This window comes from Chlamydotis macqueenii, chromosome 21, assembly GCF_036417535.1.
Source record: "Chlamydotis macqueenii isolate bChlMac1 chromosome 21, bChlMac1.mat, whole genome shotgun sequence".
NCBI lineage: Eukaryota > Metazoa > Chordata > Aves > Otidiformes > Otididae > Chlamydotis > Chlamydotis macqueenii.
This window is the reverse complement of record NC_141576.1, coordinates 8915030-8940340: the sequence shown is the minus strand read 5'-3', so window position 1 is coordinate 8940340 and position 25311 is coordinate 8915030. Positions and strand designations below refer to the sequence as shown.

The window sequence follows — 25311 nt, the reverse complement described above, 5'->3', positions numbered from 1 at the left end:
GCAAGGGGAGCGTGTGTGCCAAGGCCCAGCGTGCAAGGGGAGCGTGTGTGCCAAGGCCCAGCGTGCAAGGGGAGCGTGCCAAGGCCCAGCGTGCACAGGGAGTGTGCCAAGGCCCAGTGTGCAAGGGGAGTGCGTGTGCCACGGCCCAGCATGCACGGGGAGCGCGCCAAGGCCCAGTGTGCAAGGGGAGCGCATGTGCCAAGGCCCAGCGTGCAAGGGGAGCGTGTGTGCCAAGGCCCAGTGTACAAGGGGAGCGCGCCACGGCCCAGCGTGCACGCCCGGGGGCTTCGCTGCGCAGCCGAGCGCGGCAGCAGCCGGGCTTTGCAAAGCCAACAGCGCCGGGGGCGCCGGCCGGCCCTGCCGACGCAGCACAAACGCCGGCGGCGGCTCCCACCCGCTGCCCCGGGCTGCAAATCCTGCGTTTGTGCGGAGCTGCTCTGCGTTTTCCCCTCGCCTTGCGGAAAGGAAACTTAAAAATAAAAGAGCTGTTAAAAATAAAAAAAAAAGCCGCCCCCTCCCGGGCAGGAGGGCGCCCGTCGCCCCGGCGTCGGGCTGCTGCCTGCCCAACGTGGCCAGCCTCGTGCGAGAGCCGGGTGTGAGGAAGAAAGTCCTCCTGCTCCTCCTCCTCCTCCTCCCCACCTTCCAGAAGGGGTGCCAGGGCCTGGTCAGGGCGTCAACCCAAAATCCAGCCCCTGACCCATAGCGAGCTGCGCTGGGCAGCCCCACGGCGGTGCCTCTCCATGGGGTGTCCTTCATCCCACAGGTGTCCTTCACCCCATGGGTGTCCTTCATCTCATGGGTGTCCCTCACCCCATGAACATGCTTCACCCCATGGATGTCCCTCACTCTACAGATGTCCTTCCTCCCATGGATCTCCTTCATCCCATGGGTGTCCTTCACCCCACAGGTGTCCTTCACCCCACAGATGTTCTTCAATCCATGGATGTCCTTCACCCCATGGATGTCCTTCACCCCACAGATGTCCTTCACCCCACAGATGTACCTCATCCCATGGGTGTCCTTCCCCCCACAGATGTCCTTCATCTCATGGATGTCCTTCACACCATGGATGTCCTTCACCCCACACATGTCCTTCATCTCATGGATATCCTTCACCCCACAAATGTCCTTCACCCTATGCAATACCCTTCACCCCATGGATCTCCTTCACCCTGTGGACGTCCTTCAGCCCACCAAAATCCTTCAGCTTCCCACAGACCTCACCAAGCCTATCGGAAAATGGTGCCTAGCGGTGTCACGAGCTTCCCAGGGCTCAGCCCCCGCTGGCGGCCCGACGTGCCAGAGCAAAGCTCCGCCGCCCTCCCCAGCCGCCAGCCGGCACCCAATTACTGCAACAGGAGACAACAAGCCTCGGCCCGACACCCCCACTCCAAAAAATTTTGGGGTTCCCGTGGATGGGCAGCAGGGCAGGTCCCTGCAGCTCGTTTTGGGGTGGGTGGGTGTTGCCAGGATTTGACCTTGGTTTTGGGAAGCGAGGGATATTTTTTTTTTAAACTTTTTTTTTCTTTTTTTCCCCTTCCCTTGCCAATCTAAGTATCGTTTTCAGTGGGTCCCTGGGCGGGGGGCCGGGGGAGCCCCTAAAGTACCGACCCCCCCACCCCAATGAGCTGGGGACTGTGGAAAGGAGGTAAAAATAAATCAGAAATCCGGGGCAGGGTAGCGCAGGGTGCAATTAAAAAAAAAAACCCACAAGAATTTGGGAGGCTAAAACCTGAGGGCAGGATGAAAGCGGCTGCGTGGGAACCTCGCAGGCCCCGGCAGGATCCCGAGGTGACCTTGCTCTGACATCCCCAAAAATGTGGGTCCACCCCACCGGCATCGCTCCCCGTCCCGGTGCGCTTGGCTGACCCCCGCCTCGCCCCCAAAATTGAGATTTGAAGCACCTCAAGGATCCTGGGCGGGGGGGGGGGGGAGTATTTTTGAACGCTTGGCTTTTTCGGGATGCTCTGAGCATCCCCCGAACCCGCCGGGACGTTTGCAGCCAGGCCGGTTTTCCGGCATGCCGGGACGTGCCGGGGAGCACTCGCCTTTCCAGCACTTTCCTATCTCTCCCTTCTCTTATGCAAAGAATTCGGAGCTGAAAACCCACGCCGGGGGCTTTGCTCCGGCTCAATCCCACCCTCCCTGCGGGATGTGGTGATGATGCCGCCCGCAGGGTCCGGCTTTTGGGATTGCATGGGAATTGCATGGGATCGCATGGGGTGATTGTATGGGATTGCGTGGATTGCATGGGAATGGCATGAGAATCGCATGGGCATTGCATGGGATTGCATGGGATTGCGTGGGATTTTATTGGATGACTGCGTGGGATTGCATGGAATTGCATGGGAATTGCATGGATTGCATGAGAATTGCGTGGGCATTGCATGGGATTGTGTGGGATTTTATTGGATGATTGCGTGGGATTGCATGGAATTGCATGGGAATTGCATGGATTGCATGAGAATTGCGTGGGCATTGCATGGGATTGTGTGGGATTTTATTGGATGACTGCGTGGGATTGCATGTGATTGCATGGAATTGCATGGGAATGGCATGGGAATGCCATGAGAATTGCATGGATTGCATGGGATTATGTGGGATTTTATTGGATGATTGCGTGGGATTTCATGGGATTGCATGGAGTTGTATGGGATTGCATGGGAATGGCATGAGAATTGCATGGGATTGCATGGGATTTTATTGGATGACTGCGTGGGATTGCATGGAATTGCATGGGATTGCATGTAATTGTGTGGGATTTTACTGGATGATTGCATGGGATTGCATGGGATTGTATGGGAATTGCATGTATTGCATAGATTGCATGGGAATGGCATGAGAACTGCATGGGATTGCATGGGCCGATTGCATGGGATTGTGTGGGATTGCATTGGATTTCATGGGATCGCATGGGATCGCACGGGACTGCACGGGAAGCAAGGCCTGAAAGCAGAGGAAGAGCCGCTGTGCAGGCGCGGGAAGGATTTTGGGGGCCGCGGGATGAAGCCGAAGGGGGATATTTCGCATCCGTGCGCTTTGGGAGGGACTCGGGCCCTGCTTGCAGCCCTTCAGCAAATATCCGGGGCTTTGAACCGGTCCCGTCGCATTTACAGCCCCTGGGAACGGGGAAGAGCAATCCGACCTGGAAGATCCCGCAGCCGATTTGGCCGTCGGGGACTCTCAGGCTCCGCGGAGCCTCGGAATTGGATTTAAAAGCACTAAATCCTGCAAACTGCCCAGATAAGGTGCAAAAGCCGCTTGGCAGCCCCTCCGGCCAAATGCAGCTGGGAACTCCCTGCCAAATTTGGGGATTTCGTGGCAAACGGCACCGACTCCCCTTCCCCACCGCCGCAGCAAGACCCTCTAGGTCGCCCCCATTTTTGGGGGGTCCGAGCCCCCCGCTCCGCCACCTCCACTTTCTTCTAACGAGCGGAGAATTTCGCTTTCCTTCTGCTTTTGTATTTAATCAGCCGCTCATTAAAACCTTGGGCTTTAATTACTCCAGACGAGGTGCAGCGGGGGCCGCATTTCCAATTTCCTTTCTTTAATTCTTTTAATTGGGAGAAGCGAGGGGCCGGCGACCCAGCACCGCGAGAAAACCAACCGAGGGGGTTTTTTGGGGCCGTTTGCTGCCGATTTTATCCAAGGGCTTCGCGTCGCCTCCAAAAAGAGGGGGAATGTCCCCAAATCCGTGAGCAAAGGGGTTCAGGCTCTGCTTTATCTCGCCCATCGATGCTCAGGGCGTGCGTTTGCTGACTCCTCACCTCTCCCAACCTGACGCAGCTAATAATAATACAGATAATTTCCAGCCAACCTTTTTATTCCTCTTCATTTATAAACCCTAAATAAAAACTTGAATAAAGCCCAGAGCTGACTGTGATGGTTTTTTGGGGAGGTTTTTTTTTTTTTTTTGGAGGCGAGCCGGCGGCGCGGCTTTTCTTCTGCTCCGACTTGGAAAGGAACGGGTCAAGTAATGAGTTTTGCAGTTCGCCTCCCGAATTTTCAGGAGTTTGCTGAGTCATGAGTTTGGGGAATGGGGTTACCGAGAGGGCGGAGGAGTCTCTGTGGGATGGAGGGATGCTGGGAGCACCCCCGAAAAATCAAATTGCATCAGCCTGGGAGGACGCTGGTCCCCAAAAAATCAAATTGCGTCGTTCTGAGAAGATGATGGTCCCCCAAAAAATCAAATTGTGTTGTCCTAGGAGGACGATGAGCCCCAAAAAATCAAATTGCATCTTGGGAGGGTGACGGCCCTCCAAAAAATCAAATTGTATTGTCCTGGGAGGACGATGACGCCCCAAAAATCAAATTGTATTGTCCTAGGAGGATGATGAACCCCCAAAAAATCAAATCACATCACCTTGGGAGGATGCTGAGCCCCCGAACCACAGCCCAGTGCTGCCGGAGTGGGAGGGCACAGGGCAGCAGGGTGATGCTGGCTGCCCCGGGCGAGGGTGATGAATTTTTTTTTCCTTCTGAGTTAGCAGAAACGTGTTTGATGTACGGGACCGGCTTTAAAACATGCCCCTGCAAAAGAGTTTTTATGAGTGAAGAGCAAAGAAATACCTGACTAATTATTATTCAGCAAGTTAATTAGGTAATGGGGATTAATCCGTCTTCCTGCGGGGTGGTAATTGCCGATGTGAGCTTGCTCCGACCTATTCCCAGTCCAGAAACTGGGCACTTCCCAGTCCAGCAAGGGGATGGGGGAGGCAAAGCCCATCTTGCCCGCAGCTGGAGGGATTTTTAATGCAAGATGGGAGGATTTTGGAGCTTTTTTTTTCCATTTCTGGTGTTTCACAGCTTGGGATGCCAACGCTGCCTGCGCCCGGTATGCGATGTGCTCCCCGTGGGCACGGGGGGGGGGGGGGGGGCGGAACCCGCCTGGCTCCAGCCTTGTGCGGAGAAGGGAAAGTTATTAATTAAATTAATTAATTAAAAATGGAATGGCATCCCATGGAGCATCCCTAAAGCTCCTTAGATCTTCCTTCTCTGTCTGAACCCGGCTGCACGGAGCATCTTGCCCTGCATCCCCTCGGGGAGAGGCTCGGCAGCACATAGCCCACCCTCGCAATCAGTCCTGCAAGAGCGACGACGTTCCCGGCCTCTAAAACCACATTTGTGCAACACTCTGTTCCCCAAAACCCTGAAAATCACCCCCAAAATCCTCCTCCAGCCCTTTTCCAGGCTTCCCACAAATGACCGGCCGCAGAAAGCCCGTTTTGGGGGTGTTGATGGGGATGCTCCCTCTGCGCCGGCATTTTGCCGTCAGGATGCCTTAAATTGGCGAAATAGGGTGAAAAATTGGCTATTTTGGGTGAAAAATCAGCATTTTTGGCTTTGCCAAGCCTGGCAGGGAACACAGGACAGACAAACCAAAATCTGCCTGCTACGAAAGCTGTCGCTCCGGGCTTTCCCTTGCATTTAATCGTGCAAGAACAACGGTGCATCCAACCTCTAAAATCACATTTATGCCACTCCCCGTCCCCCAACCCCCCCAAATCACCCCAAAAATCCTCCTCCAGCCCCTTTCCAGGCTTCCCAAGAGCGATCAGCTGTAGAAAGCCCGTTTTGGGGATGTTGATAGGGATGATCCCTCTGCACCAGCAGCTTGCAGGCTGTCAGGATGCCTTAAATTAGTGAAATTGGCCTATTTTGGGTGAAAAATCAGCATTTTTGGCTTTGCCAAGCCTGGCAGGGAACACAGGATGGACAGCAAGCCATCGCTCCGGGAGCAGACCCGCAGTTTCTCCGGGCGCTGCGGGATGCTCGGTGTTGGGCAGGATCCGTCTGCTGCAAAATCCCCCCCCTAAACCTGGAGAATTCCTAAATGCGGAGCAATCTGGGGTGGATTTCCGCTGGGATGGTGATGGCCGTTGTGGGGTGACGGGGACTTTTCCCGGCGGCAGATTTTGGGGCTTCTCCCCCGCCGTGACTCTTGCTCGCACGTCCCTTATCTCGGCGACCTTGAGCCAAGGTTGGTGGCCTTGGGGACCCGCCGGCCGCCCGGCCTCAGGGCAGCCAACAGGCAAAAATGTCCTCATTCCACCCTTTTTCATCCCAAGCGGAGAAAATCCCAGGGCTTGAACGCCCCAAATCCCGCGAACCCCCCAAATTCCCCCATAGCATCGTCCGCACCGCGCGAATGGGATGAAAACATCACTGAATTAATCGGAAATTAAACAAAAAAGGAGCATCCCTGCAAATTAAGACACGGGAGTGGCTGCTACCCACTTCTTATCATTAATGATTAATTATTATCGTTACAGCCGCTCTCCCTTGGCTCCAGAAATAGCTTCCCGAAGAAGGAAACTCTGGCAGAGGGGAATTATTTCACCTCGGTGCTATGGTGAAGGGGAGAAAATTCCCCTTTTCCTGCGATTTTGGCAGTGCGAGGGCAGTTTGTGAAGTCCCGGGAGCTTTTATGGGCAGGGAACAGCAGCGTTATATACGCATACGTGTGCGTATATGGATTTTTATATATATTTTTATCCCTTTTTCTTTCTGCTTGGAGGAGGAAGAGGAATCTGCTTGCATGAACGTGCGAAGCCGAAGGGAAAATGTATTTCCCCCCCCGGCTCCTTCCCATGGTTTTCGTTCTGGCCCCGTCGGCATGAACGCCTCCCAGCGCCGCGGCGTGACTCACCCGGTTATTTTTAGCCCCGGCCTCTTTTCTCCCCGCGTTTGCCGTCCACATCGGGTTGCCCTAAAAATGCAAAAATAAAGGTTGAATGCAAGACCAACCTTTGCGAGACCCGGCGTTGGGGGATAATTCCCCCCTCCTTTAGAGGACAAACCAGAAATTCCCTTTATTTCCCAATCCTTTCCATCTTTAAGGGGCGAAAAGCCACCAAAGGCAGCGCAGTTTAGGACGAGAGAGTCGCTGCTTTCCCAGGAAATCTTTAAGTGAGGCTCGCTGCTTATTAATTTAGATTAATTAAATGTCAATAATTTGCTTTCATTGGGTTCAGAATTCTTGTTTTCTTGGATGCGGATCAGTCCGTCTTTAACCCAAAGACTGGAGGGTTTAATCCACTTTAATCCCAGCCTGACAAGGAGAGAGGTTTTACTAGTCCGGGTTTAAAGATAAAAAGTGAAATCCAAGAGATGCCGGCTGTTAAATCGGAACCTGGTGGATGTTCGCGCGCTTTGACGTCGCAGAGTCGGCGTGGCGGGGCTGGTGCTTCACCGCGTCCCTTGAGCCGGAGCGAGCGGGACCATCCCCCGGGTGAGGACGGAGCCGAAAACCTCTCCAAGAGCAACGCAAAATCCCGGTGGCGGAGTCAACCCACAACATTTTAGAGTCAAAAATCCCCGGGGAGGGTTGTGCCAGCGTCGCCCAACCCAATTTTATTGCAAATCCCAGTTTCCTTCTGGTCTTTGCCCTGGATTTCATCACCTAGGCCGATGTTTTCCAGCTTTGGACGCTTCCCTGACCCCGGCTCAACCCGTACCTTCAAAGAGCCCCACGGCGGCAAAACCGCCGCAGTTTGACCCAATTTGCCGCACGCCGGCGTGGCAGTGGGGTCACCGGGGTGCAGCACCGGCCAGATGTTGACGGCCGCTTCCAGCTGTTTGGGGCTGTGGCTCTTGTGCAAGCAGCAGTAGGAATTCCAAGCTCCAGTGGGGTTTTCTTTTCTGTGATTTTTTGGGGATGGGTAGAAATTGGTACGGTCTGGAAATTTCATTTTGGGTGATTTTTACCCGGATTTTAAAAGGGGAAGAAAAAAAAAACCCTTTTGGGACTTATTTTAAAGCTCTTTGAGTCTCAAACGCATTGGAGGACACTGGAAATATTGAAATAAATTCTCCCCTGGAGCGGATTAACTCAGTCCCAAGGATGCTCGGCGTCGGAGTTCAAGTGCAAAAGTTTTCCCTAAATTTTTTAAGGATAATCTGGGATTTTTGGCTGCAGAGACGCTGAAGGCATCAAGTCCCAGCACAGCCAAATTCCCGCCCTGCTCCTCTCCAGTGGTGCCGATTTTACTACCCAAAATTTGTCCCTGGAAAGGGTGTCCCAGCCTGAACTTTGTCCGAAAAAAATAGGAGCTGCTGCCCGAAAAACCTGCCCCAAACCCTGTGTGGCACCGGGACAGCCGCGTACCCCGTGTCCGCAAGGCTGGGGACAAGGGTGGGGAGGGGAGAGGCCGCGAGATAAGGACCTCGTCAGGCGACGCGATGCGGCAGCGGGGACGGATGTAACAGAGGCCGCATTTCCTCGTCTGCTGGGAATTACTTTTTTCCCGTAGAAATCCTGCGGGCCGCGTGGCAGTGGGTGTGTGCGCCGCGCCGGTGAGTCAGGGCCAAAATCTGCAGCGGGGGAAGAGAGCGAGGATGGAGAGGCCGAGCCCGTCGCCATGGCCTCGGGCCTACCCACCACTCTCATCCCCGAGCCCACCACTGTGGCCTCCAGCCTTGACACAACTTGAATCCCTGAGCCTGTCGCCATGGCCTTCGGCCTACCCACCGCTCGAATCCCTGAGCCTGTCGCCGTGGCCTTGACACAATTTGACTCCCTGAGCCTGTCACCATGGCCTCCGTCCTTGACACAACTCTCATCCCTGAGCCCGTCGCCATGGCCTCCGGCCTACCCACCGCTTGAATCCCTGAACCTGTCGCTGTTGTCTCTGGCCTTGACACAGCTCGAATCCCTGAGCCCATCACCATGGCCTTGACACAATTTGACTCCCTGAGCCCGTCACCATGGCCTCCGTCTTCGTCACCACTCTCATCCCCGAGCCCATCACTGTGGCCTCCAGCCTTGACACAACTCTCATCCCTGAGCCCGTCACCATGGCCTCCGGCCTACCCACCGCTCGAATCCCTGAGCCTGTCACCGTGGCCTCTGGCCTTGACACAGCTCGAATCCCTGAGCCTGTCACCGTGGCCTCTGGCCTTGACACAGCTCGAATCCCCGAGCCCGTCACCGTGGCCTCTGGCCTTGACACAGCTCGAATCCCTGAGCCTGTCGCCATGGCCTTGACACAGCTCGAATCCCCGAGCCCGTCACCGTGGCCTCTGGCCTTGACACAACTCGAATCCCTGAGCCCGTCACCGTGGCCTTGACACAATCTGACTCCTGGAGCCCGTCACCGTGGCCTCCGGCCTACCCACCGCTCGAATCCCCGAGCCCATCACCATGGCCTCCGGCCTTGACACAACTTGAATCCCTCAGCCCGTCACCGTGGCCTCCGTCCTCGTCACCACTCTCACCCCGGAGCCCATCACCGTGGCCTCCGTCAAACCCCTCTCCTTGACCCTTAACAAAAAATCAAACCAAATTTCCCCTCTACCTCGTCCCCACCCCTCCCCACCCCCTGCGGTTGCCCCGGGATATTTTTTTAACCCCTTTCCCCCCCGGTCAAAGGGACGGGACGGACAAAATCTCCCCTAAATCCCCTCCAGCCCGGGGATTATCCCTCCTCCGCCCTTTTCCCTGCCGTCAGCATTCCCACCCAATGCTCTTTTTTTTTTTTTTTTTTTTTTCCCCATCATGAAAATGCCAAATCAGCAAAAAAAAAAAAAAATCCCCATTTGGGATGGGCAAAAAAGGGGAAAAAAAAAAGGGATTGCTAAAATTTAGATCTATTGGAGTTTAGCGGCGAGGAATCACTGAAACGGCCAAATTCGGGGCAAAATTTTGCAGCTTTGGGAAAATGAAATTAAGCACCAGCTTTGGTTTTTTGGAATTTTTGCCCAATTTCTGCTTTTGTGCTTTTTTTCTTTGCAATTTTTGCGCTGTTTTTTGCTTTTCTTTGCCTTTTTTTTTGCATTTTTCTGCTTTTCTCGCCTTTTTTTTTTCCATTATCTCCCAAAGAAAAAGAACGCAATGAGAGGAATTGAATTTTTTGAATGATTTTTTTTGGATTTCAATGATTTTTAAAAAACAGTTTCGGGGCGGGGATGGGAGGGAAGGGGCGATTTTGACGGCCAAGGGCGGCCAAAGCGCCGCAGCCGTGTCCCCGCGCGGGACCCCCGGCAGCACCCTGCGCGGCGGGGCGGTGGGCCGCGGGGCGGTGGGCCGCGGGGCGGGGAGCGGCCGCGGACGTGCGGGCCGGCACGTCCAGCCCAGAAACCCCCGCTCGCCCGCGTGCCCCCCGCAACGCCAGCCGCCCGCGCCCCGAAAACGCATCGCACCCTTTTGGGGAGGGGGGCTTGGCCCGTTCCCGCGCGGGGCGTGGGCAGGTGGTCGCGTGCACGCACAGACGCACCGGCGCGCACGCAGGCGCATGCACGCGTTTGCACGCACACACGTGTGCAGGCGTGAACACACACGCACGTGCGTGTGGACAGAGACGCACACGCGCGTGCGCAAATGCACAGCTCACGGGCTTGCTGAGAAGCGCTCGCACAAGCGCGCGCACGTGTACAGGCACGTGCACACAGGCGCACTCATGTGCTGACACACACGTGTGCTCCCTCGTGTGCGCACACACACGAGCGTGCACAGATGTACAAGCAGACAGCCTTGCACACTCACACGTGCACACACACAGGCTCACGCACGTACGGGCACATAGGCAAACACGTGCACACACTCGCATGTGCACATGCGCAGGCACACACACGATACATGTGGACACACAGGTGCACACGTGCACCCACACACGCGTGCACATGCGCACACACAAGCGCGCAGATGTACAAGCACACATTCTTGCACGGTCACGTGTACACACGCACGTACAGGCACACCCACTCGCACACTTACACACGTGCACACCCACGGGCACACACGCAGATGCTTGCACGCTCATGTGCGCGTGCACACACACACACACACACAGGCACACACGCTTGCACGCTCACGTGCGCGCACACGTCCCTTGCACACTCCCACGTGCGCGCACCCACACACTCGCACGCTCGCGTGCACGCACACACACCTACGGGCACGCCCGCACTTGCACACTCACGTGTGCACGCGCACACGTACGGGCACACGCACTCGCACGCTCCCCCCTTACCCCCCCCCCACTCGAACACTCGGGCACACGCGTGTGCACACGCACGCGCGGGCACACGCAGGCTCGCCCCCCCCCCCCGCCCCCCCGCACACTCACGTGCGCACACACCCCCGCACGCCCCCTCCCCTCCCCCAACCGCGCCCACGTGCAGGCCCCCACGCGCGCGCCCCCACCCCGCCCTCTCCCGCGCCCGCCCCCTCCTCGCCCCGCCCCCCTCCGGCTCTCCCATCCCCCCTCCCCCCCCCCCCCGCCGCCACAGCCGGGCCCCGCCCCTCCCTCCGCCCAGGCCCCGCCCCCCTCCCCCCGCGCCGCCCAATGGGCGCCGCCGCGCGCCCCCCGCGCGCCCCGCTCTCTTAAGCCGCTTCAATGCCCCCGCCGGGGCTGCGCGCCACCGCTCCGCTCCGCCGCGCGCCGCTCCGCCGCTGTGCCCCCCCCTCGTCGCCCGCCGCCGCCGCCACCTCGGCCCGGGCCCGTTCCCGCCGCCGCCGCTCCCGCCGCCGCCGCCGCCTCCCCCCGGGGCCGCCATGGAGACCGGCAGCAAGGTGAGCGCGCCGCGCGCGGGGCACCCCGCTCCCCCCCTCCTCCCGCTCCCCCCCCCCCCCCCCCAACGCGTTACACAACCGGAGAAACGGCGGCCGCCCGGTTGCGATCGGATCGGGGCGGTGTGTGGGGGGGGGGAACCGGGCTGCGTTCGGTCTCCTCCACCCGGCAGGACCGCGTGGGCGCCCGCCGCCACGCGAAATGAAACATTTAAAAAAAAAAAAAAAAAAATTATCTCAGAAGCGAGGGAAAACCGGCCCGCCGCGGCGCTCCACGGCCGGGACGGAGTTTTTGGGGTGAAAACCCCCCGCTTTGAGGAGAAACTGCCAAGGGAGGAGCCAGAAAAGGCACTTTCGGCCCCCAAAAGTTTGCTTTTGTGGGGTGACACGGGGGGGGCACCCTCGGCCCCCCCCAGGGCGGCGCCGGCGTTTTGCTCCGTTTTGACCCAGTTCCCGTCGCTCCCCGCCTCCTTCGGGGAAAAAAAAAAAACCCAAAAAACTTGAGTTTGAAAATCAAATCGACTGCCTCGGCCGGGCCCTCCCGGCGCCCCGGCCCGCCCCGAGTGAATGGGGTTTATAATTCCCGAATTTGGGCCCGCGGGCGGGGGGTCCCCGCGGCGGGGAAGGGGGGTTCGTTGCGGCGGGGTCATTAACGCCGGGCCCGGGGCTCCGGGGGGTGCTGCCCCCCACAACCTTCCCCCTGCGACTGCCGTGGGGCTTATTCAACTACGTAGAGTGGTTTGTTTTTTTTTTTTTTAATATTTTATTATTTTTTCCCAAAGTAATGCGTAATTCAAACCAAAAATAATAATTTTATTCCAATTAAAATCTCCTCTCCTTTTTTTCTCCTTAGCAAATGCCTCCTTTCCCCCCCCCCCCCCCCAGCTTCGGAGCACAAATAATACTATTTTCTAAAAATTTAAACTCATAATTACGTATATTATATTTTAAAATGCTTTTATTTCAAGCTGGCTCTGCCCCGGCGCCCCTTTTTGGGGGGCGAGGGGTGGGTTTGGGGCCGGGAGCTGGGAACGTGACAGCCGGCAGCGCGTCGATGGGGGGAGGAATTAAAAAGAAATTTTGCTCTCATAACGAAGAAATCTGATGCGCTGCCGGCCGGGCTTGACTCCCGCCTGCCGAAACGGAGCCAGAGACGCGCCCCCCCAGCTCTTCCGTCTTAATAACTGCCCCGTTAGGGAAATTTGGGTTAGAAATGATTACTTTTTAAAAATCTTTTTATAAGGTAATTAATTGCAGGAGCAATTTGCTGCGCTCTGACGGGCGACGCTTAAATCTGGAGTGCGTTTTGCGAAGGGGGGGGGTGGGAAAAAAAAAAAAATCGGGATTTTTGGTGGTGGTGGGGGTGCTGGGAGGTGGGGGACGAGCTCAGCCCTCCGCCCTAAAATTTTGCGTTTGACGTTCTTCCAGTGGAACGTGCCTTTTCTGCCCGCGCAGCCGGCTCGCTCTGCCTCTTCGCGTGCAAAAACATCTCCCGGGCTCGTCGCAAAGACGCTCTTGCGGCTGCGGAGCGCAGAGGCATCGTGTCGCCGTCCCCAGCTGACCTTTAAGTTGGCGGGGGGGGGAACCAAAACCGAACCAAAACGCTGCTCTGACGCTGCTTCCCCTCGCTGCCAGTTGTCTCCCACACTGATGACACCCCCCCAACAAAATCTGGGCTGATCCCAGTGCTGGTGTTACCCCCTTTTTTGGCTACAAAAAACCCAAACGCGCCCGATCCAGCCCGAACGCCGCCGTGGGTGGACGCGGGGCACATGCCCTGGCTTTAGGAGCAGGTTTTACCTGGCCCGCGGTGGGTGCGTAAGTTTTTCCTGGGCTGGGAGCCAGCGCAGCCGTGTTATCCCGGGCAACGGCCGGATCCGGTTATCCTCACTCCGGCAAGCGCGCGAACAAATGTGCAAGGTGCTGCGAGGCTGCACCCCCCCAACCCCCCCTCCCCAAAAATCACCCCCCTGCGTCCATCCCAGGACGGGACCTCTGGGATGCTCGTTAAGGCTTCCTTGGCTAATTTTTATGGGCTGTTTTTAAACGTGGATTTTCCTGGCATTCCCTCCTGGGACACTTTAAAAAATAGTATTATTATTTATTTTTTTTTTTAAAGGCGTTATTCATTTCCTTGCTCCGTGAAGCAGCATCCCCAACCCCTTCTGTTCTAAAAGGGAGGAAAAAAAAAGAACAAAAAAGCGTTGCGAAGCCGAAGGCAGCCCGCTGCGGCTTTGGGGGGCTGCCGTCACCCCGCGGGTCCGTAGCCCTCTCAGCGGCTTCCACGTTCGAGTGACGAAAGAAGCAGGAAGCAGCAAAAAAAAAAACAAACCCCTGAATTTATTAAAATTACAAGCGCTACGCTTGTATAGGAATTAGTAGGGGAAGAAAAAAAATAAACCCGAGTGGTGGCTGTCTCCAGGCTGTAAATAAGTTTATTGCACAGAAACGAGAAGGGGAAGTATGTTGGATTTTTTTTTTTTTTCCTAAACTCCAAATAAAGCTGCTGTTTTCTGCAAGCAGTTTAAAAAAAAAAGAAAACCAAAACCAACAAAACCCGCACGTGGCTTTGCAGGAGCTTCCCATGCAAGGCTGCCCTTAAAAATCAACTTCTTTATTTATTTATTATTTTTTTTTTTTTTCCTTCCCCTAACTCACCATCTTGAGCCTCTCCTTTAATGGCGAGGTTCAAGCCGAAAGGCTCCCGGATCGGGCCGGGCAGCGCGTTTGGAACTGGGAAGCCCGAAGCGAGCGGGAGGAGCTGACTCACGGTGACCCTGGCTGGGGAGAGCCTCCAAAAAATGCCGGCAGCCTTCCGACCGACTGCGCCGCGTCGCCTCTGGACTTGCATAGAAATATCACTTTTTTTTTTTGCTCATGGTCAAAAATATAAAGTTTTTTTTTGGCTAAAGGTCAAAAATACAGAGTTTTTTTTTGCTAAAGGTTAAAAATTTAAAGGTAGGATTTTTTTTAATTTTTTTTTTTTTGCTGGAGGTTACAATTGCAAAAGCAGTTTCGTTATTTAATTCCTCGTGGGGTAGTGGCTGGTGCCGGAGCGAGGAGGTGTTGGTACCTGCGCCTTCCCGGAGCAAAGTTCGCGCCGGCGTGATGCATCCCCATCCTCGCGGCGCGGTGCTGCCGTGACTCACCCGCCCGCTCGCCCTGCGCGGGGGGGATCGGCCGGCTGGGGCGGGCGAGCTGGTCTTCAGCCGCCCGGAGTGAAAATTGCCGCCCCAAAAAGCGAGGGGCGGCCCCCAGCGAGCGAAGAAACGTCGCCCCACACCCCAAAGCCACCCAAACAAAAAAAATTCCTCCGAACCCCAAAACTCCCTTTTTTTTTTTTTTTTTTAACAGCTTTTATTCACGCGCAGGTTGCTTCTGGCGTTCCCGGTGTGGCCCGTCGCGGTTTTTTGGAGCAGCGGGCGGACAGCCGAGGTCGGAGTCAGGATTTCAGATTTTTCAGGGGCTTTTTCTGGGACGCTAGCGACTTGCCAGCCCGCTTTCGCCCTCCCAAGCGGGGCATTTTCTTCTCGGGCTGGGTTTATTCAGAAGCACCGAACAAAACCAAGTGCCAAAACCTCCCTGATTAGTTGTGTTGAGGCCAAGCCTAATTAATGAGCTTCGTTAGCGGGGCTGGCTTTACTCCCTGTTGCTTTTTCCCTGCAAACTTTAACGCGGGAGGAGGCGGCTTGGCTGGAGAGGCGAGGCCAGCGAGTGGCACTCTTTTATTTTTTTATAAAAAAACCCAAGAAAATGCTTCTTAAATAAGAAAATATCAGTGTTTTGGGTTTTTTGGGTTTTTTTTTTTCTTCTGCTTTACAATTAGCCCCCCTAATGCAGGGGTTGTATTTAGGTGCGGTCTGCCCAGCACAAATCCCTTGGGAATATTAATCCGAGATGCCGGCAGAGCATCCCTGAGTCGGGGTGAGGCACTGGTACCTGGGATAACCGGGGAGAGCCCAGCCCCTCCCTAGCCCCCCCCAAATTAAGGGGCTTATACATTTCACGTGGATCATCCCAAAGCTGATTAACCGGGAATGTTGGATCCTGGTTCTCGGAGCTGAGCGCTGGGAAAAATCTCTTGCCTGGGATAATTGGGCCGTTAACGAAGGTGGCCCAAGAGCTGGCCTGCCCTGACCCTGCTCCCAAACAAGGCTCCGATTGTCGCTCCGGCTTAAGCGAGAGGAAGAGGAGGCGGGCGAAGGGTTTGCCAAACAGCCGGGATTTTGCCTGGCGACTGTTAATGAGGCCGCGACTCAAAAACATCCTGAGCGGCGGCCGGCCGGGGCATCCTCGCGCCGATGCCGGGACGATGCTCGCCTGGCCGGCGGCGTCACCGCGGCGTCCCCAAGAGCATCTTGTGCTGGCGTGCTGCCCGGGTGTCACGTGGAGCCCTCGGAGGGGTCCCTGCGAGCCCAGATAAAGCCTCCCACCCCACTCCAGAGGGAAAAAATTCCTGGAATCCCTAAACAGTTTGGTTTTTTTAAGCCCAAACCAGTTTTTTAAAAACATTTATTTTTTTTTTTTCTCCCCTAGCCCATGTGGATGCCACAAAAAAAGCAAGTTTTCTCTTTTCTCCTGCGCATTCATGCTCACAACCTTACGAGCACCCCTCCACCTCTTGCTGGGGAGCCTCTCCGATGGAGGGGGGCGTAGCTGGGACCCCAAGTTTAACCCCTCTTTTTGGTTTTCTTGCCCCTTTTTTCCCCGCAGATGACGGCTCGCCTGATGATCGCCGTGGGAGGAGCGGTGCTGGGTTCCTTGCAGTTCGGTTACAACACCGGTGTCATCAACGCCCCGCAAAAGGTGAGCGTGTGCCGAGCGACCTCGCTGCGGCGAAATTCCACTCCCCCTGTGCCCGAAAACAAACCTGCGCCTGCTGCCAGCCCGGCTAAAATAGTACATCCTGCTAGGCAGCTTACGGCCTTAATGGGATTTGTGAGGGAGTTCTTCGGCTCCCGCCTTCCCAGGAGAATTAATTTCCTCCTCGCTTAGTGTTTTTGCCGGGAAAAATCTCGAGAAGCTGTGCAGGATGCTCTCCGGGTGGGACCGGCGTAACTTTTAACCTTGGCTGGGAATTAACTGGGATTTGAGTCATCTTAGGGGTGGGGAATGGCCGCTGCGATGGGAGCTCTGCGTCCCGGGAGGAAAGGGCTGCGTGCGGAGGGGGGCAGCACGAGGGGTCTGCTCCCTCCCCTAGCGTAGCGCCGGGACCCTCCAGCCACCCGTAGGTAGGTAGGAGCCGTGAGAAACCTTGGCTTTCCCCAAATTACGTGGCTTTTTGAGGTGGTAAAGGCTTGGAAACGTTGGCTCAGAGATCCCGTGTGGCGCTTGCAGCGTGTCCTGGGCCAGGCTCAGCTGCCAGGGCGAGGCGTCGAAGGACGGCTCGGAGTCCAGCCGCCGGCGTGCCGGAGCGCAGCCCGGCCCCGAGCGCCGTCGCGGCCTCTGGCGCGCCGTCCCGAGTGGTGGCAAGGTGCCGAAGCGGCGCTCGCGCCGCCGGAGTATCCGTCCCGTCACCAGCCAGCGGGCTGCAAGCTCCCGCCTCACGCACCGAAAAAAAACTCCTTGTGGGAGAGAAGACCCTGTGCTGAAGCTTCCCAGCCCCCCGTCGGCGCGGAAGGGGCGGTGAAGACGCGAGTTGCCTGTATTTGAGGGGTCGCGTTCGGTCGCGTTTAATCGCGGGGAGAGGCCCCAGCGGGATTTCGCACTGCTGGAGGCTGCAGCTCCCGCCCCGCACCCTCAATGCTTGCGCCCGTCTGCCAAAAGCATCGCCCTGCTAAAAAGCCCTGGGCCCCGGCCCCATCTGCGCTGGCCACGCCTGTGCTCGGGCAACGGCGAGCGTCCTCCTGCGGAGACGGGCGACGGGAGCGGCGACTGAGACGGCGTCGAGCTGGGAAATCCCTGGAAACGTGCTGAAGAGCCGCTTTCTGGCGTCCGCCCTCGTTTTTCCCCGAGCTCCGGCACCGTGGGGAGCAGGCGCTCTGTAATTACTGCTTCGCGTCGGAGCCCGGCCTCCGCGTCCCAACGACGCGCGACGTCTCCCTGCGGCTGAAGGGCTTTTCTCCCTCCTCTCCTGAGCCGGGAGATCCGCTCCGGGCAGGGACTGGGCCCGCGCCGGGCCCTTCCCTTGGGACCGAGCTCCGGTTCCTACAGACCCCCGGCGAAGCGAGAGCCGCCCCCCATGGGTGTTGCCTCTGTGTCCCTCCTGCTTTTTAGGATGACACCTTGGGGCTCAGGCCGGGGAGGGGCTGCGTGTTTTGGGGGTGAGTCACCCAGCCAGCGAGGGCGCTTGGGGTGCGGAACTGACGGGGGAAAGGATTCGGGGCGCTCGGTGTCCAGAGCGGGAGGGGAGGCGGGATGGGTGGTGTCCTGGGCAGCGGGATGCTGCGGGCACGGGGGTTCATCCCACCTGGAAGGGTGGGGACGCTTTTGGATGCAGAGTTGGGGATGCATTGGGGTGCGGGATTGGGATGGGGGTGCGGGATTGGGATGGGGGTGCAGGATTGGGATAGGAGGTGCATTGGGGTGCAGGATTGGGATGGGGACACATTGGGGTGTGGAGCTGGGATTGAGGTCCAGGATCAAGGTGCAGCATTGGGATGGGGGTGCACTGGGGTACAGGATTGAGATGGGGATACAGAATTAGGATGGGGGAGTGCATTGGGGTGCAAAATTGGGATGGGGTGCAGAATTGGAGTGCACTGGGGTACAGGATTGGGATGGGGATGCAGGATTGGGATGGAGGTGCACTGAGGTGCAGGATTGGGATGGGGGTGCACTGGGGTATGGGATTGGGATGGGGATGCAGGATTGGGATGGGGGTACAGGATTGGGATGGGGATGCAGGATTGGGATAGGAGGTGCATTGGGGTGCAGGATTGGGATGGGGGTGCAGGATTGGGATAGGAGGTGCATTGGGGTGCAGGATTGGGATGGGGGTACAGGATTGGGATGGGGGTACAGGATTGGGACGGGGGTGCACTGGCGTACGGGATTGGGATGGGGGAGTGCATTGGGGTGCAGGATCGAGGTGCAGGGTTGGGACGGGAGCACACTGGGTGCGGAGTTGAGATTGGGGCGCAGGATCGAGGTGCAGGATTGGGATCGAGGTGCAGGACTGGGGTGCGTTGGGATACAGGATTGGGATGGAGGTGCGTCGGGGTGCAGAACTGGGATGCGTCGGTGCGCAGGGTTGGGATGGGGATGTGCCAGGATAAGCTGGGGTGCAGGGCTGGGATAAATCGGCGCGCAGGGCTGGGGTGGGGATGCATCGGGGGCATCGAGGCGCAGGACTGGGATGCGCTGGAGCTGGGGGGGGTGCGTCGTGCCCCAGCCCCAGCCGTGCAGAGGCAGCGGCGTTTGCGGGTAGCAGCGGCCGGCGGCCTCGCAGAAAGGCTCCGTTCGCACGCGGAGGGCTGAGCGGCGGTTTTGCGGTCCCCGTAACGTAGTCCTGCCCGCCGCCGCGACAGCGGCCCGGCGTTTGGGGGGCGTCTGCAGACGCGACGCATGGAGGGGACGGCTGAAACCGGGCGAGGGCTGGCAGGAACCAGCTGGAACAAAATGAGGGGCAGGGAGAGGGGGGAAAAAAAAAAAAAGAAAAACCAACACCTAACTTCTGGGAAATGCAATTATTATTATTTTTTTTTTCATGCTTCTCACTTTAAACTCGTAATTTTTCATGTCCTCCTGTCCCAACAGCTGGCCGATGGTGGGTTTTTCCATCCCTCCTTTTTTGCAGGAGGAGAAGGGGCCGGGAGCGGGGTACGTGGGTGCTGGTTTTTTTTCTTAAGCCAAAGCACGGCCCAGTGTAGCTCAGCCAGCGCTGGGGCGTCTGCTGTCGCTTGGATTAATTTTTTCTGCTTCACGGGGAGGATCCTAATGATTTGGGGGCTTTGTAAAAGGAACAACTTTTCAATAACGTCTTTTTTTTTTCCATTTTTCACGTGGCTGGGGTGTGTTTGTTGTGCTGCCTCCGTCAAGGGCTCTTGTTTGTGCTTGAAGTGACGCAAAAAAACTAGAAAACGAAGCGCGATTGTGCGCCTGCTCCCTCGGGAGCTGAGCACGTGCTAAAGCCTTCGGAGCAGCGTGGTCTTTGTGCCGCTCGATGTCCGCGGCAGCTGGCTGCGGAGTCTCCGCTCTCTCCGGCCGGGCGTTGCTGGGCCCTTCGCTGTTTTGTTTTGGCCGTGGGTGACCCTTGAATAACTCACCTGGAGCTCTCAGCAGTGGGCTGGCTTGGAAAAATATTAAAAAAAAAAAAGGAAATAGGTAAAAAAGGGTGTTCTGTGAGGATGGTGATGGAAAAACAAGCGCTTGTCCTGGCTGTTAGCGTCGCAGGATCGTAGCGGCAGTGTTGCACGCGGAAGTTCCGCAGAAAGAGCCCCGAAACGAAATCCAGGGGAGCGTCCCACGGGACGGAACCGCTCAGCTGCCCGCTTGACCCTGCTGTCTTCCTCGCCTGCCTCCACCATCGCTGCTGCCTCCCTCTCCACGTCGCTTCTCCTCCAGGGATGGAAGCGTCCCTCCCCGCCTGCCGTGCCCCGGGGAGGAGCGTGACCTCCCCACGGCCGCCCAGCGAGGCGAAAGAGGTGTTTTGGCAACGCCGAGCCTCTCTCGGCGGGGCGAGACCGAGAACCCGTCCGGCTGCATTTCCAGTGCGCATCCCGTCAGGTTTCCTCCCTTGGGCTGGAGCCGAGCCACCGGCCGGGGCGGCTCCCGGCTCCGTGACGCATCGTCTTGTGAGCCGTGCTCGCCGGCTGAGGCTCTGTAGGCGGCCGGGCTGAGGCCGGGCAATTCGTGACAGCGGTGGCGCAGATGGCACGGGGGATGGTTTGAACCCATGGCTTTGTTTCTGCCCCCTCTTTCGCAGGTGATTGAGGACTTCTACAACCGTACCTGGCTGTACCGGTACGACGAGCCCATCAGCCCTGCCACCCTCACCACGCTCTGGTCCCTCTCCGTCGCCATCTTCTCCGTCGGAGGCATGATCGGGTCCTTCTCCGTTGGGCTCTTCGTCAACCGCTTTGGACGGTGAGCGCCGAGCGGGGCGGACGTGTGGTGAACCTCCGCGGGGCGGGGACGGCGCATCCCAGCAACGCCTCCCTCCTGCCACAAGCTGATGTTTGGGTTCTCCCGACACCCCTTCAGCCTCCCCGACCCCTGGGGTCCCCCTCACCCTCCTCGCTTCCCTCCCCAGGCGCAACTCCATGCTGATGTCCAACGTTCTCGCCTTTGTGTCTGCTGTCCTCATGGGTTTCTCCAAGATGGCTTTCTCCTTCGAGATGCTCATCCTCGGCCGCTTCATCATTGGCCTCTACTCCGGCCTCACCACGGGCTTCGTGCCCATGTACGTGGGCGAGGTGTCGCCCACGGCGCTGCGGGGCGCGCTGGGGACCTTCCACCAGCTCGGCATCGTCCTGGGCATCCTCATCGCGCAGGTAACGCTGGAGGAGCGCCCGGGGGGGGCTCCCCGTCTTTGCCGCGGGTGTTGGTCAGGGTCTGCAGGGGACGGGGTTCAGCGTGGCGGCGCGGAGCGTTGCCCGAGCTGCGGCCCTTCGGGTGGAGCCGGGCTGAGCAGGAGCAGGGATGCCGCGAGGCCCTGAGGTCAGGGACGGGCAGCGCCGTGACGTGACGTCTCGTGGCCGCTGTGCCCCGCGGTGGGTGCACCCTGCACCGTGAGCCGCGGAGCTGAGCCCAGCTTGAGCTGGGCGAGGGCGGCTCAACCCCTCTCCTCCTCAGGTGTTTGGTTTGGACTTGATCATGGGAAACGACTCCCTCTGGCCGCTGCTCCTGGGCTTCATCTTCGTCCCGGCCCTGCTGCAGTGCGTCATCCTGCCCTTCGCCCCCGAGAGCCCCCGCTTCCTCCTCATCAACCGCAACGAGGAGAACAAAGCCAAGAGCGGTGAGTGACCCCTGTCCCTCAGCTTGTCCCGCCCCGCAGGAGGGTCCCCTGCTGCTCCTGACTCCGCATCTTCCCCGTAGTCCTTAAGAAGCTGCGGGGCACGACGGACGTCAGCAGCGACCTCCAGGAGATGAAGGAGGAGAGCCGGCAAATGATGAGAGAGAAGAAGGTCACCATAATGGAGCTCTTCCGTTCCCCCATGTATCGCCAGCCCATCCTCATCGCGATCGTCCTGCAGCTGTCCCAGCAGCTCTCGGGGATCAACGCCGTGAGTTCTGCGGGGACCTGGGTGCCCTGGGTTGGGTCGTTTCACCCAGAACTTGAGTCGCGCTGGCTCCAAGACCCGAGGCCTTTCCTCACCGCGCATCCCTGCCCTTTTGTAGGTCTTCTACTACTCCACCAGCATCTTCGAGAAGTCGGGCGTGGAGCAGCCCGTCTACGCCACCATCGGCTCCGGCGTGGTGAACACGGCTTTCACAGTCGTTTCGGTGAGTGTTGGCCCACCGAGCTCACGCCGAGGGAGAGAAGGGGGCTCTCCTCCGGGCTGGGGAACGTGCTGATGGGCGCCTGTCTCCATCCCACAGCTCTTCGTGGTGGAACGAGCCGGACGCAGGACCCTGCACCTCATCGGCCTGGCGGGGATGGCGGGGTGTGCGGTGCTCATGACCATTGCCCTGACGCTGCTGGTGAGGGATGGGCGTCGAGGGGACGGGGTGGGCTGGGGGTGGTCCCGCGCACTGCCCCTCGCTGTGCTGGTGAGGAGGGGGACATCTGTTTGGAGAGGAGGGACTTCACCTCCCAGAGGTGACGGCTGAGCGGTCCCGCTGCCCGCGTCTCTCCTGAGGTCCCAGAAATCCGCTCTCCCATCACGGCTTCTCTGCCGGCGCTGCGCGTGCTTGAGCCTCACCGTCCGGGATGGCCGCGTGCTCCGTCCCCCTCTGCCGAGCCGACCTTCTCTCTCTCCCCTGGCCTAGGACCAAATGCCCTGGATGTCCTACCTCAGCATCGTGGCCATCTTCGGCTTCGTGGCCTTCTTCGAGATCGGCCCAGGCCCCATCCCTTGGTTTATCGTGGCCGAGCTGTTCAGCCAAGGCCCTCGTCCCGCCGCCTTCGCCGTCGCCGGGCTGTCCAACTGGACCTCCAACTTCATCGTGGGCATGGGCTTCCAGTACATCGCGGTAACGGCCTCCCGCCGCTGGCGCTGGGGAGCGGGGCGGGGCTGCGGCGCTTGGCTTGCGTGACCTGAGCCCCGAAACCGGGCCTGCGGTGGCTCGGTCGGGAAGGGGGCCGGGGCTGGGAGCTGGGGCGGGAGCAGGGAGCTGGACCGTGGGGTCCTGGGGTCCCGTACGCCCCCGCGCTCACCCCCTCCTCCTCTCTTCCTCCCTCCCAGCAACTCTGCGGCTCCTACGTCTTCATCATCTTCACAGTGCTGCTAGTCCTCTTCTTCATCTTCACCTACTTCAAGGTGCCGGAGACGAAGGGCCGAACCTTCGACGAAATCGCCTCGGGTTTCCGTCAGGGGGGAGCCAGCCAGAGCGACAAAACCCCGGATGAGTTCCACAGCTTGGGCGCCGACTCCCAGGTCTAACCCGCCCGCGGCGCGCCGCCCGCCTCCTCCCGGCCGCCCGCCCTCTCCCGAGGGCACGGGGTTTATTTTTTAAAATACTTTGTACAGAAACCAGGCAGGAGGGAGCGGGGGGTCCGGCTCCTGCGCATACGCCCCTTTTCCAGACTCCCCCACTGGTTGATCGGGGACAGACTGACCTGTTTTATTGTTATTTTCTGCTAGGAACGATTTGTGGGTTTTTTAGCTGGTTTCGCGTCCAGGATTTCAAAGCCAATAGATGTTTTAAAAACCAACCACGCAGCCTCCGCCAGCGGGAGGGCGGCTCCCACTTTTAACTACGCGATAGGTTGTTTAACGAGAAATCACGTAGCGGAAGCTTTTAAAGCTGGAAACTTTTATTTTTTAACATTCTAATCATAGAAAAATCACGTAAATCGACTAAATATAAACCAACTTTTTTTTTTTTTTTTTTTAAAAACCAAGTTATTTTTTAAAGCAGTCTCGCTGATTTCAAGCCCCTGGTGCGCTTGTGGACGGGGGTTCCCCGCCCCGGGGAGCGCCGAGGCTGCGCGCTCAGACCCGAGCGGTGGGAAAGGTCGATATCCCGTAGCAGAGCATCGTCTCCGCCAGCGGCTTCTCGTCTCCTTTCCCTGAATTTCAGCTGGGAGGGGAAAAGGTGAGAGGGGGATCTCTCTCTCTCTCTCTCTGTACTTTTTTTTTCTTTTCTTTTTTTTTTTCCCGGTTTAATCTCGGCAATATTTGCCTGACGGTGAAGCGCCGGCAGAGCGAACCGGCAGCCGCACACTACAGCACCCCCCCCCACCCCGCCATCGCTACCGCCCCCGCTCCCGGACTCCCCGAAATCCATCGTCCCGCGACACATCCATTTCCTGCTCTGTGTATAGACTGGAAGATATTTATATTATATATATTTTTGTTCAATGGTTGTTAATAGTAGACGTTTAAGTTATAGCGGTTCTGATTTGACAAGCGAAGTACTGTAAATATTCCTGGCGTATATTCCCGTTGTATAATGTCCACAACAAGGTACAGAGGCAGAGGCGTAGTTTCGATAGCGACCGAGGAAAAGCAGCTCGTACATGGGTAGGACGACTTTTGTATAGTTCAGTACCTGCACTGTAGTTGTATCTATTGCACTGAATTTCAAGCTGTAGTACATTAAAAAAAAAACAACAAAAGAGAAATACTGTCCTCTTCCAACAAAACTGAGGGGGAAAGAAAACAAACCCTCCCCGAAAGCCTCCCGTCTCCCCGCACGCAGCTGCGGAGGGAGCTGTGGCACATTCCCCCAGTCACAGGCCCTTTTTTAAACTAGGTGGTTTTTTTGTTTCCTTTTCTTTCTTTTTTTTTTTAATTTATTAGTCTGTTTTGGAAGTGATTACACTTGACCACACTTGAAGGAAAATAAAGGTGGGGGGGAAATCGTGTGAAAACAGCCTGCGATGAGAGCGTCAGCGTGTCGGCGCAGCGCAGTACCACGGAGCGCGCGTGCGGTGGGTTTTTTTACACAAGTGCCAAGCGGAAGGCGTGTGGTGTGCTAACAATAAAGGAGAATATATGCAGCGACCTGGGCCGGCCGCCTCCTGTGCCTTCATTTCGCCGCAGCCAGGCTCTGCCCTCCGCTCCCCTCCCTCGTGCTGCAGCAGCCTGCTCCTCGCTCTGGGGCGGGTGGGAACGCGGAGCTGCGCGGCCCCCGTGCATCGCCGCGGCCTCGTCGGCCTCGTCCTCCTCGTCCTGCGGGCTGCTCGCGGGGGCCGGGTGGGACCTGACGCCACCGTGGGACTGGGAAGGGGGAAACGCTGCTGCCGGGGCCAGCGGGGAGCCGTGCTGGGAAATCCGCTCTGCCCCAGCGCCGCTTTGGAGCCCTGGTTTTGGGGCCGTCTGTCCTAAAGTTGGGGTTTGTGGGACTGGAGCAGCCCTGCTCCCTCTGCAGCGGCGCTCTCCACGCCCCTTGCTGCGCGCACCTGAGCAAGGCAGGGAGGGAGGCTGCTGCTGCTTGGCAGATTTGGGATTTTTTTTTTTTTCTTTCCCCTTGAACGGATGAGGTGCCAAGAGCTGCAAGTCTGAGCGCTTTCGGGCAAAGACGCACTGATCTTGGTCACTTCCGGCTTTTTTCTATTTGTTGAAGCGTCTCTTTGCCCTGAAGTGCGGGCGCGGGACATGGCTGTGGCAGCGTGTTGCAGGAATCTTGTAAAACCTTTCAAAGCTCCCGAAATGTTCTTTATTTGCCCGGGGCTCTTCTCCGTGCCCGCGCTGACATTGCTGTTCCCAGCCCTTGCCTGTCACTGCTCCTGGAGATGCTCAACCCTATGCAAA

At 57.8% G+C, this 25311-nt stretch overlaps 1 protein-coding gene and 2 long non-coding RNA genes across 3 annotated transcripts; 1 reads left to right on the top strand and 2 right to left on the bottom strand.

The window, feature by feature from the left end:
• Window positions 1-3811: 3811 nt before the first annotated feature.
• LOC147598184 (uncharacterized) lies at window positions 3812-7328 on the bottom strand. Its single transcript, XR_015260799.1, has 3 exons — window positions 7133-7328; window positions 6650-6709; window positions 3812-4891 (listed from the first exon to the last, which is right to left on the bottom strand). It is a non-coding gene; the product is annotated as an uncharacterized LOC147598184 (long non-coding RNA).
• Window positions 7329-11345: 4017 nt separating this feature from the next.
• Window positions 11346-24566, top strand: SLC2A1 (solute carrier family 2 member 1). The gene is made up of 10 exons (XM_086764340.1): window positions 11346-11512; window positions 16223-16315; window positions 20376-20536; window positions 20703-20943; window positions 21245-21407; window positions 21488-21675; window positions 21791-21895; window positions 21992-22093; window positions 22382-22585; window positions 22798-24566. Exons 1-10 carry the CDS (start codon window positions 11495-11497, stop codon window positions 22993-22995), a joined length of 1473 nt encoding a protein of 490 aa, XP_086620466.1. The 5' UTR covers window positions 11346-11494; the 3' UTR covers window positions 22996-24566.
• On the bottom strand, window positions 12741-14405 carry LOC147598183 (uncharacterized). Its single transcript, XR_015260797.1, has 2 exons — window positions 13310-14405; window positions 12741-13071 (listed from the first exon to the last, which is right to left on the bottom strand). It is a non-coding gene; the product is annotated as an uncharacterized LOC147598183 (long non-coding RNA).
• Window positions 24567-25311: the final 745 nt, after the last annotated feature.

Coding starts and splice junctions, on each gene's coding strand:
- SLC2A1 (XM_086764340.1), top strand. Junction 21,896..21,991: donor CGGCTTTCACAGTCGTTTCG/GTGAGTGTTGGC, acceptor TCCATCCCACAG/CTCTTCGTGGTGGAACGAGC. Junction 22,094..22,381: donor CCATTGCCCTGACGCTGCTG/GTGAGGGATGGG, acceptor CCCCTGGCCTAG/GACCAAATGCCCTGGATGTC.